General features: G+C 38.3%; 2 protein-coding genes, 1 non-coding gene and 1 pseudogene across 3 annotated transcripts; 2 read left to right on the plus strand and 2 right to left on the minus strand.

Moving 5' to 3' along the window:
• Positions 1-274: 274 nt before the first annotated feature.
• On the minus strand, positions 275-1365 carry LOC119577005 (annotated as a pseudogene).
• A 1212-nt stretch (positions 1366-2577) lies between these two features.
• Trnad-guc lies at positions 2578-2649 on the plus strand. The gene has a single exon. It is a non-coding gene; the product is annotated as a tRNA-Asp (tRNA).
• A 1153-nt stretch (positions 2650-3802) lies between these two features.
• LOC119576644 (larval cuticle protein LCP-17-like) lies at positions 3803-6058 on the minus strand. The gene is made up of 4 exons (XM_037924296.1): positions 6031-6058; positions 5679-5905; positions 5315-5552; positions 3803-3901 (listed from the first exon to the last, which is right to left on the minus strand). Exons 1-4 carry the CDS (start codon positions 6037-6039, stop codon positions 3803-3805), a joined length of 573 nt encoding a protein of 190 aa, XP_037780224.1. The 5' UTR covers positions 6040-6058.
• A 1162-nt stretch (positions 6059-7220) lies between these two features.
• LOC119577006 (cuticle protein AM1199-like) lies at positions 7221-8113 on the plus strand. Its single transcript, XM_037924673.1, has 3 exons — positions 7221-7248; positions 7373-7599; positions 7726-8113. Exons 1-3 carry the CDS (start codon positions 7240-7242, stop codon positions 7961-7963), a joined length of 474 nt encoding a protein of 157 aa, XP_037780601.1. The 5' UTR covers positions 7221-7239; the 3' UTR covers positions 7964-8113.
• Positions 8114-11029: the final 2916 nt, after the last annotated feature.

Genomic DNA, 11029 nt, shown 5'->3' on the forward strand with positions numbered 1-11029 from the left:
GGCGCAAAGCACCAAAAAACTGTTTGAGAAAGATTTTTGGGTTTCAACATCTGGGAAAGGAAACGAGGCAGCGGGTATGGTAAAAAAACGGCCTGGACAGAATATATTAAGCGTATTAGATAAAGCGTTTATAGAACAGAATATACTTCAAAGTTTATAAAATAGTTCGACCTGTATTGCTATAGAAATGCTCTCGACAGAATACCGCGAGAGGGAAATGTGAATATCTGCATGTAAATCCTCCTACAGAGAAAGAAAGTTGTAAAGGGTCAAAATTTATTCGCAAATAAATAAGACAAATCACAAGGAATAACAAACACTCATCCTATACTGGTATAACAAGAAGATATACACAACAAGGAATGACAGAAGAAAATGAAAATACGACTGAGAACTCGTTCATCAAAAAATCCACTAAGGACGGCCGTAGAGTTGTGAGGGAGCGGAGTGACCGTGGCTGGACGACTCACGCAGTTCTCCGCGGGCGCGAGCTTCATGCTCAAGGCGACCTCGCTCAATCTGCTCGGGGCGTGGGCGGGAATGGGGTGGGGGAAGGCAGGAGCCACAGGCAAGTAGGGCGACTGAGGCTGGTAACCGTTGGCGTCGGCGACGAACTGGAGGTCAAACACTTGGCCTTCCGGGAAGGTAAAACTGAAAGGATGATTTTACAATAGGTTACTACGTACGGACTGTATGACAGGCATTAGTCTGACATGATAAAGAATGTTTACAAAATATCCCATACGCAGAAATTTACATGTTCCTCCATAGACCCACCTGACTGAGCCTTGCTGAGCACCTCCTGGGCCACCAGCCTCGTGCCTGACGATGCCGTCCTCGGTCTCGACGTCGAAGGTGTAAGAGCCGTCAGCAGCAGGATGGACTCGATCGTCGCGGATGATTTCGACCAGTCTGACGGGGGCGGATGGACGGGATGCAGGGGCGTCGTAGGAGAAAGACGGCTTGTCAGCCAGGGCCACGGCCACGAGTAACCCCAACACGATCTGAAGGGATGTCACAGACTTTTTAAAATGATTTCATAAAGAATTTGATGAACTATGACTCATAGATATGGATCATAAAGTAAACTATATTGTACTGTTTCTACCGTCAACTGCAGCTGAAATATTACTTGTTCTTGAAATGTGATGAATATCAATGCACATAAAATGCGAAAAAAAAAAAAAAAAAAAAAAAAAAAAAAAAAAATAATATATATATATATATATATATATATATATATATATATATATATATATATATGTACATATATATACAAAAGATCAATTACTCACAGTTTTCATTTTGGCTTTGGTTCCTGTTGCAAACTGCAGAATCATGCTCCACAGCAAGACCGACGCGCCTTTTATACCCGTCAGCTTAATGGCGCTTTCACGCTGCAAAGTTACCAAATACCATATTTCGCAACTTTAAATTGCTATAGAATTATTGCAATAAAAGTTAAAGATTATTTATATCAATGTAATTAATATTCGTAAAAATATTTGAAGAATATCAAATAAACGATGAAAATATCTGCCATTCTATGCATCTCCATAATGTATACTGTATATTGTCGCTAAGTAAACAGGTTAACAGCCCGTGAAAACTTCTTTTCTTATCCAAGCCGACATATACTGGAAAAAATCAGTTACATATGTCTCAGCTCCATACATCTGTGTGGAAAGATTGTCCCATTCTCTCTGTCTATCGTCTCGCCCTGAAATTCTCGTTATCTTTATCTATCTGTCTATCTGTATATATGTATGCGTCCACACACACACACGTGTGTGTGTGTGTGTGTGTGTGTGCGTGTGCGTGCGTGCGTGCGTGCGTGCGTGCGTGCGTGCGTGCGTGTGTGTGTGTGTGTGTGTGCTCGCGCATATTTATATATAAATACATACATACATACATACATATATATACAGATATAAACTTGAATAAATGTACTAATATTTATATGTATATATGTAGATGTGTGTGTGCACATACATATATGTATGTATATTATAAAAATAATGTATATATTTATATCCATAATTATATATATATACATATGGTATATGTACATATCTATATGTAATATATACATCGTATAAATTTATCAATTTATTTATTTATCAAGTCTATCTACAGATCAGTCTATACTTAAATCAACACTACCAGCAGGAAAGATTCAGCTACTCATCTGTAATTGTGGTTTTAGAAGGGTTGACAGTTTTCCTGACTTTTTACTCTTTTGCATGCCAAAATAAAATAAAGTTTAATAATCATAATTGTTGTTGTGTAACCCTCATTTGAAACCCTACAATTCGCTCCCTATGTCTGATGGAAAGTACTTTATAACGGCTTCTGATAGTGTCAACTAGTTTATAGGGGAATGGAGTGATATTTTTTTCATCAGGAATTTTAGTTTCACCTTTCATAAACAGTATGATTATATGAGGGATGATAATTTAACTTTGGAAGTCAATTAAATGTAAGTGATACAAGATCGCGGGAGATAAGAGCGCCTGGGAAGTAGATACAAACACGCACACACTTAAGACATGCTAGTATTGCCTATCCATTGCCAATTCCTCGGTAGTATAGTGGTTAGTATCCCCGCCTGTCACGCGGGAGACCGGGGTTCGATTCCCCGCCGGGGAGGCGTTTGGCTATTTCGCCCAAGTGCAACCTGACATTGGCCACTTTTTAGTACTTTATTCACTAAAATATCAACTGGTTAGGACTTCCTAAGAACGGTTTATAAAAATATTAATAATAATATTGTTCTAAGACACTAGAGTATCTGAAAGCATTTTATTTCGTCTACCGGAATATAGAAAAAAAATATATATCACTGAACATGATTCAGTTTGTATTTCGTGCATTGTTTTCTTGTGATTCCATTTCCGTAAGTTTGTGGTCGCATCCTTCCACTTTTTATTCATGCTGGCTGGTTTCCTATCTCATTGGCATAATAGCTTTATTATAGCGAGGCATAACATAATTCAAAAACATACTGCGTGTATACAGTGTACTTGTGAGCATGTACTTGTGTCCGCATAAGCTACATACCATACAAATGAATGTTCTCTAAATCAATCGGTAATATGTATCAAGCGCTAATTGTAATAGTGATTGATTAACTATTCAGTTAGTATTCGTGTTAAGAATTATGAGCGGATGAATATATTATTTATAAACTGTTTATATTTACACAACCTTCTTTTCTAATAACACAGGAAACTGCTAAAGACAGAAACAATGTGTAAACTGATTTCTATTTACAGACGCTTTTAGTTATGAATTTCACATGTAGTTCCAACTTTGAGGATATATTGGTATTTCCCGTATCAGTGACTGAACAAGTGTTTACGTTTCATGCAGCATTCAAGTTATCACATTCGCTTCGGATTTGAAAAAGCTCAAGCATGCAATTTGCTTTTTGCATTGTTGCTGGATATTTTGATGTCGGGCATTGATAGATTTATGTCTTAAGATTTATGAGATGGTATACCTCCATTCTAAATGAATATATTAATAACTACCTCCTTAAATAAATCACAGGATACGTAGGCCATTGATGTCTAAGAGGGTAAGTGTTCCTTAGTGACGACTCATACAGATCCCTGAGGAAGCGATTTTCATCTTAAAGACGCCCTTGCTCGATTGTCGGAGGAAAGCAGGGAGCCACGGGCCGCAGGAGACGGAGACTAATTAAAGATTGTTGTCGAGAAGGTATGACTGAAAAGAAGAATGAAAACCATCGTGACTGTTAATATCGGTCTCAGTTTCGACGTCGAATGAGGAAGATATGTTAACTGCAGGAAGGACTGGATCGTCGCAACACTCCTTCGGAGATGATGGGCTGGTTGCAGACCTCGGAAGAGATATAAGGACTCACTCTCTTCATCGTCTACAGGAAAAATATATAGCTTATATCATGAACCATTTCGTTAACGGGTATTACTTTCGTCATTTACAGAAAACAGGTTTACTTTACAATAGATCCCACACAGTTTTAATATTCATTGCGTAGTTTTTGCAAACCCGATTCTTCAAACAGAGCTGACGCGCTATTCATAGCCATCAGCCAGTAGCTACATCCATGGAATGCTAAATATGAAAAGTTATTCATCATCATTATAGTCAATTTCTAAATATCAATTGTTTAAGGACATGATAAGATATGCATATAATCATGGTTAGCTTGCACGATTTCCTCGGTAGTGTAGCGATTAGTGGCTTGAAATCATAATCATCATAGTAATAACTTGGCTACCTACCATGATCATCGTCTTATCATTATTTCCATATATACTCAACTAGAGTGACACATATCCAGTATATCCTTTACTTCTGTTTAGATCAATTGGCTGTTAAAGGCTGAGAAAATCCATTAACTGGGGTGAAGTGAATCTAAATACAAAGTAATACATGATGCAAAGAGAAGAAAAAAGTCAAGAAAGAAAAAGTAAAATGATATAGTAAAACTTAAGAGATGGAGGATAAGGTACATGCCGTGTATGCCTGGAAGCGGAACAGTGATTTATGCTTGAGCATTTGCCAAGGTTGACGGTCTAAGAACTCAGAGAAATTAATTAGGGCAAGCTCGGTAGGACAAGGAACCGCTCCCATTCTCCAGCCTGGCACTCATTTTGGAGGTATGAGGTCGTAATTACTTTGAGTGGCGGCCATTAATTGTGCTAAAAGACAAGAAGGTTGTGCAACAGCACGCAAGCACAGACTTGCTTGAGAAAAGACCTTTTAGTGCCAACCTCTGGGAGGGCAATGAGACAGCAGGTGTATGGGAAAGAAGGGATTCCTCTTGTCACTGCAGTGACAAGCCAGCTGTGAGTGGGTCTGAAAGTGCTCACCGATGCCAGTGGTTATTTGAAAGCACGTGGATGTCTTTTGTTCTTTTCTGGCCATAAATTTAGGCAGTTACAGATATGCACACATAAATACGCATATTAGATTAAATAGATTTAATATATACCCGCTTATACTATTGAATATACTTTTCGTGTTTATATAAAATAGTTCGACCTATTTATTGCTATAGAAATCATTCTTCGATCAGAATGACGCGAGAGAGAGAACTATACGACATATTTAACACAGCTTTGAAGGGATACATGTAAATATGTAAATCATACTTCAGAGAAAAAAGTTGTATAGGGTCAAAATTTATTCGCAAATAAATAAGACAAATCACAAGGAATAACAAACACTCATCCTATACTGGTATAACAAGAAGATATACACAATAAGGAATGACAGAAGAAAATTAAGAAACGACTGAGAACTCGTTCATCAAATAATCTACTAAGGTGGGCCCGTAGAGTTGTGAAGGAGCGGAGTGACCGTGGCTGGACGACTCACGCAGTTCTCCGCGGGCGCGAGCTTCATGCTCAAGACGACCTCGCTCGATCTGCTCGAGGGCGTGGGCGGGAATAGGGTGAGGGAAGGCAGGAGCCACAGGTAAGTAGGGCGACTGAGGCTGGTAACCGTTGGCGTCGGCGACGAACTGGAGGTCGAACACTTGGCCATCCGGGAAGGTGAAGCTGAATGGTTGATATTGCAATAGGTTACTTTGTGTGTGGCCCTTGTGCTGACATACATTAACTCGATATAAGTAACGTTTGTGAGATATCCCATGCACAAAAAGTGCTGAACTTGTACTGACTCACCTGACTGAGCCTTGCTGAGCACCTCCTGGGCCACCAGCCTCGTGTCTGACGATGCCGTCCTCGGTCTCGACGTCGAAGGTGTAAGAGCCGTCAGCAGCAGGATGGACTCGATCGTCGCGGACGATTTCGACCAGTCTGACGGGGGCGGATGGGCGGGGTGTAGGGGCGTCGTAGGAGAAAGACGGCCTGTCAGCCAGAGCCACGGCCACGAACATCGCCAACACGATCTGAGGTTATAACAGATACCGTAAACTGCAGTTGAAATATTTGCATTGTTCGTAAAAGGTGATGAACTTCAGTGAATACAAATTCCCGATTCTGGTAGAAATATTACAGAAGATTCAATACTCACAGCTTTCATTTTGATTATGGTTCCTGATGCAAACTGCAAAATCATGCTTCACGGCAGAACCAACGCGCCTTTTATACCCGTCAGCCTAATGGTGCTTTTAGGTTGCTAAGTTGCCAAATGTCACATTTCGCAACCTTGACTGTTATACAAGTATTGTAATAAAGGTTAACGGTTATTTATAACAATGTAAGTCAGATTGTAAAAGTATTTGAATATAAATAAAGGTGAAAATATCCATTTTATGCTTCTACATATGTCATCTGTATATTATCGCAAAGTAAGTCAATTCCTCATAAAACTTTTATTCAAGCAGAGCTATGCTAGAAAAAAAAATCAGTTACAGATGTCTCAATTCCATATATTTCTATGTGAAAATAATTGTCTCTTTCTCTGTCACACTCAAACTGCCTCTTTCTTATCTACTTGTCTATCTATTTACACACATGAGTATGTGTGTATATATATACGTATATATATATATATATATAATATATATATATATATATATAATATATATATATATATAATATATATATATATATATATATATATATATATATATATATATATATATATATATATCTATATATATATATATATATATATATATATATATATATATATATATATATATATATATTATATATATATATATATATTTATATATATTATATATATATATTATACTATATATATATATATATATATATATATATATATATATATATATATATATATATATATATATACGTATATATATACACACATACTCATGTGTGTAAATAGATAGACAAGTAGATAAAGAAAGAGGCAGTTTGAGTGTGACAGAGAGAAAGAGACAATTATTTTCACATAGAAATATATGGAATTGAGACATCTGTAACTGATTTTTTTTCTAGCATAGCTCTGCTTGAATAAAAGTTTTATGAGGAATTGACTTACTTTGCGATAATATACAGATGACATATGTAGAAGCATAAAATGGATATTTTCACCATTTATTTATATTCAAATACTTTTACACATCTGACTTACATTGTTATAAATAACCGTTAACCTTTATTACAATACTTGTATAACAGTCAAGGTTGCGAAATGTGACATTTGGCAACTTAGCAACCTAAAAGCACCATTAGGCTGACGGTATAAAAGGCGCGTTGGTTCTGCGTGAAGCATGATTTGCAGTTTGCATCAGGAACCATAATCAAAATGAAAGCTGTGAGTATTGAATCTTCTGTAATATTTCTACCAGAATCGGAATTTGTATTCACTGAAGTTCATCACCTTTTACGAACAATGCAAATATTTCAACTGCAGTTTACGGTATCTGTTATAACCTCAGATCGTGTTGGCGATGTTCGTGGCCGTGGCTCTGGCTGACAGGCCGTCTTTCTCCTACGACGCCCCTACACCCCGCCCATCCGCCCCCGTCAGACTGGTCGAAATCGTCCGCGACGATCGAGTCCATCCTGCTGCTGACGGCTCTTACACCTTCGACGTCGAGACCGAGGACGGCATCGTCAGACACGAGGCTGGTGGCCCAGGAGGTGCTCAGCAAGGCTCAGTCAGGTGAGTCAGTACAAGTTCAGCACTTTTTGTGCATGGGATATCTCACAAACGTTACTTATATCGAGTTAATGTATGTCAGCACAAGGGCCACACACAAAGTAACCTATTGCAATATCAACCATTCAGCTTCACCTTCCCGGATGGCCAAGTGTTCGACCTCCAGTTCGTCGCCGACGCCAACGGTTACCAGCCTCAGTCGCCCTACTTACCTGTGGCTCCTGCCTTCCCTCACCCTATTCCCGCCCACGCCCTCGAGCAGATCGAGCGAGGTCGTCTTGAGCATGAAGCTCGCGCCCGCGGAGAACTGCGTGAGTCGTCCAGCCACGGTCACTCCGCTCCTTCACAACTCTACGGCCGACCTTAGTAGATTATTTGATGAACGAGTTCTCAGTCGTTTCTTAATTTTCTTCTGTCATTCCTTATTGTGTATATCTTCTTGTTATACCAGTATAGGATGAGTGTTTGTTATTCCTTGTGATTTGTCTTATTTATTTGCGAATAAATTTTGACCCTATACAACTTTTTTCTCTGAAGTATGATTTACATATTTACATGTATCCCTTCAAAGCTGTGTTAAATATGTCGTATAGTTCTCTCTCTCGCGTCATTCTGATCGAAGAATGATTTCTATAGCAATAAAATAGGTCGAACTATTTTATATAAACACGAAAAGTATATTCAATAGTATAAGCGGGTATATATTAGAATCTATTTAATCTAATATGCGTATTTATGTGTGCATATCTGTAACTGCCTAAATTTATGGCCAGAAAAGAACAAAAGACATCCACGTGCTTTCAAATAACCACTGGCATCGGTGAGCACTTTCAGACCCACTCACAGCTGGCTTGTCACTGCAGTGACAAGAGGAATCCCTTCTTTCCCATACACCTGCTGTCTCATTGCCCTCCCAGAGGTTGGCACTAAAAGGTCTTTTCTCAAGCAAGTCTGTGCTTGCGTGCTGTTGCACAACCTTCTTGTCTTTTAGCACAATTAATGGCCGCCACTCAAAGTAATTACGACCTCATACCTCCAAAATGAGTGCCAGGCTGGAGAATGGGAGCGGTTCCTTGTCCTACCGAGCTTGCCCTAATTAATTTCTCTGAGTTCTTAGACCGTCAACCTTTGGCAAATGCTCAAGCATAAATCACTGTTCCGCTTCCAGGCATACACGGCATGTACCTTATCCTCCATCTCTTAAGTTTTACTATATCATTTTACTTTTTCTTTCTTGACTTTTTTCTTCTTTTGCATCATGTATTACTTTGTATTTAGATTCACTTCACCCCAGTTAATGGATTTTCTCAGCCTTTAACAGCCAATTGATCTAACAGAAGTAAAGGATATACTGGATATGTGTCACTCTAGTTGAGTATATATGGAAATAATGATAAAGACGATGATCATGGTAGGTACCAATTTTTCTATGATGATTATGATTTCAAGCCACTAATCGCTACACTACCGAGGAAATCGTGCAAAGCTAACCATGATTATATGCATATCTTATCATGTCCTTAAACAATTGATATTTAGAAATTGACTATAATGATGATGAATAACTTTTCATATTTAGCGTTCCATGGATGTAGCTACTGGCTGATGGCTATGAATAGCGCGTCAGCTCTGTTTGAAGAATCGGGTTTGCAAAAACTACGCAATGAATATTAAAACTGTGTGGGATCTATTGTAAAGTAAACCTGTTTTCTGTAAATGACGAAAGTAATACCCGTTAACGAAATGGTTCATGATATAAGCTATATATTTTTCCTGTAGACGATGAAGAGAGTGAGTCCTTATATCTCTTCCGAGGTCTGCAACCAGCCCATCATCTCCCGAAGGAGTGTTGCGACGATCCAGTCCTTCCTGCAGTTAACATATCTTCCTCATTCGACGTCGAAACTGAGACCGATATTAACAGTCACGATGGATTTCATTCTTCTTTTCAGTCATACCTTCTCGACAAACAAATCTTTAATTAGTCTCCGTCTCCCTTGCGGCCCGTGGCTCCCTGCTTTCCCTCCGACAATCGAGCAAGGGCGTCTTTAAGATGAAAATCGCTTCCTCAGGGATCTGTATGAGTCGTCCACTAAGGAACACTTACCCTCTTAGACATCAATGGCCTACGTATCCTGTGATTTATTTAAGGAGGTAGTTATTAATATATTCATTTAGAATGGAGGTATACCATCTCATAAAATCTTAAGACATAAATCTATCAATGCCCGACATCACAATATCCAGCAACAATGCAAAAAGCAAATTGCATGCTTGAGCTTTTTCAAATCCGAAGCGAAATGTGATAACTTTGAATGCTGCATGAAACGTAAACACTTGTTCAGTCACTGATACGGGAAATACCCAATATATCCTCAAAGTTGGAACTACATGTGAAATTCATAACTAAAAGCGTCTGTAAATAGAAATCAGTTTACACATTGTTTCTGTCTTTAGCAGTTTCCTGTGTTATTAGGAAAAAGAAGGTTGTGTAAATATAAACAGTTTATAAATAATATATTCATCCGCTCATAATTCTTAACACGAATACTAACTGAATAGTTAATCAATCACTATTACAATTAGCGCTTGATACATATTACCGATTGATTTAGAGAACATTCATTTGTATGGTATGTAGCTTATGCGGACACAAGTACATGCTCACAAGTACACTGTATACACGCAGTATGTTTTTGAATTATGTTATGCCTCGCTATAATAAAGCTATTATGCCAATGAGATAGGAAACCAGCCAGCATGAATAAAAAGTGGAAGGATGCGACCACAAACTTACGGAAATGGAATCACAAGAAAACAATAGCACGAAATACAAACTGAATCATGTTCAGTGATATATATTTTTTTTCTATATTCCGGTAGACGAAATAAAATGCTTTCAGATACTCTAGTGTCTTAGAACAATATTATTATTAATATTTTTATAAACCGTTCTTAGGAAGTCCTAACCAGTTGATATTTTAGTGAATAAAGTACTAAAAAGTGGCCAATGTCAGGTTGCACTTGGGCGAAATAGCCAAACGCCTCCCCGGCGGGGAATCGAACCCCGGTCTCCCGCGTGACAGCGGGGATACTAACCACTATACTACCGAGGAATTGGCAATGGTAGGCAATACTAGCATGTCTTAAGTGTGTGCGTGTTTGTATCTACTTCCCAGGCGCTCTTATCTCCCGCGATCTTGTATCACTTACATTTAATTGACTTCCAAAGTTAAATTATCATCCCTCATATAATCATACTGTTTATGAAAGGTGAAACTAAAATTCCTGATGAAAAAAATATCACTCCATTCCCCTATAAACTAGTTGACACTATCAGAAGCCGTTATAAGTACTTTCCATCAGACATAGGGAGCGAATTGTAGGGTTCAAATGAGGTTCACAACAACAATTATGATATAACTTATTTATT

This window comes from Penaeus monodon, chromosome 9 (assembly GCF_015228065.2).
Source record: "Penaeus monodon isolate SGIC_2016 chromosome 9, NSTDA_Pmon_1, whole genome shotgun sequence".
NCBI lineage: Eukaryota > Metazoa > Arthropoda > Malacostraca > Decapoda > Penaeidae > Penaeus > Penaeus monodon.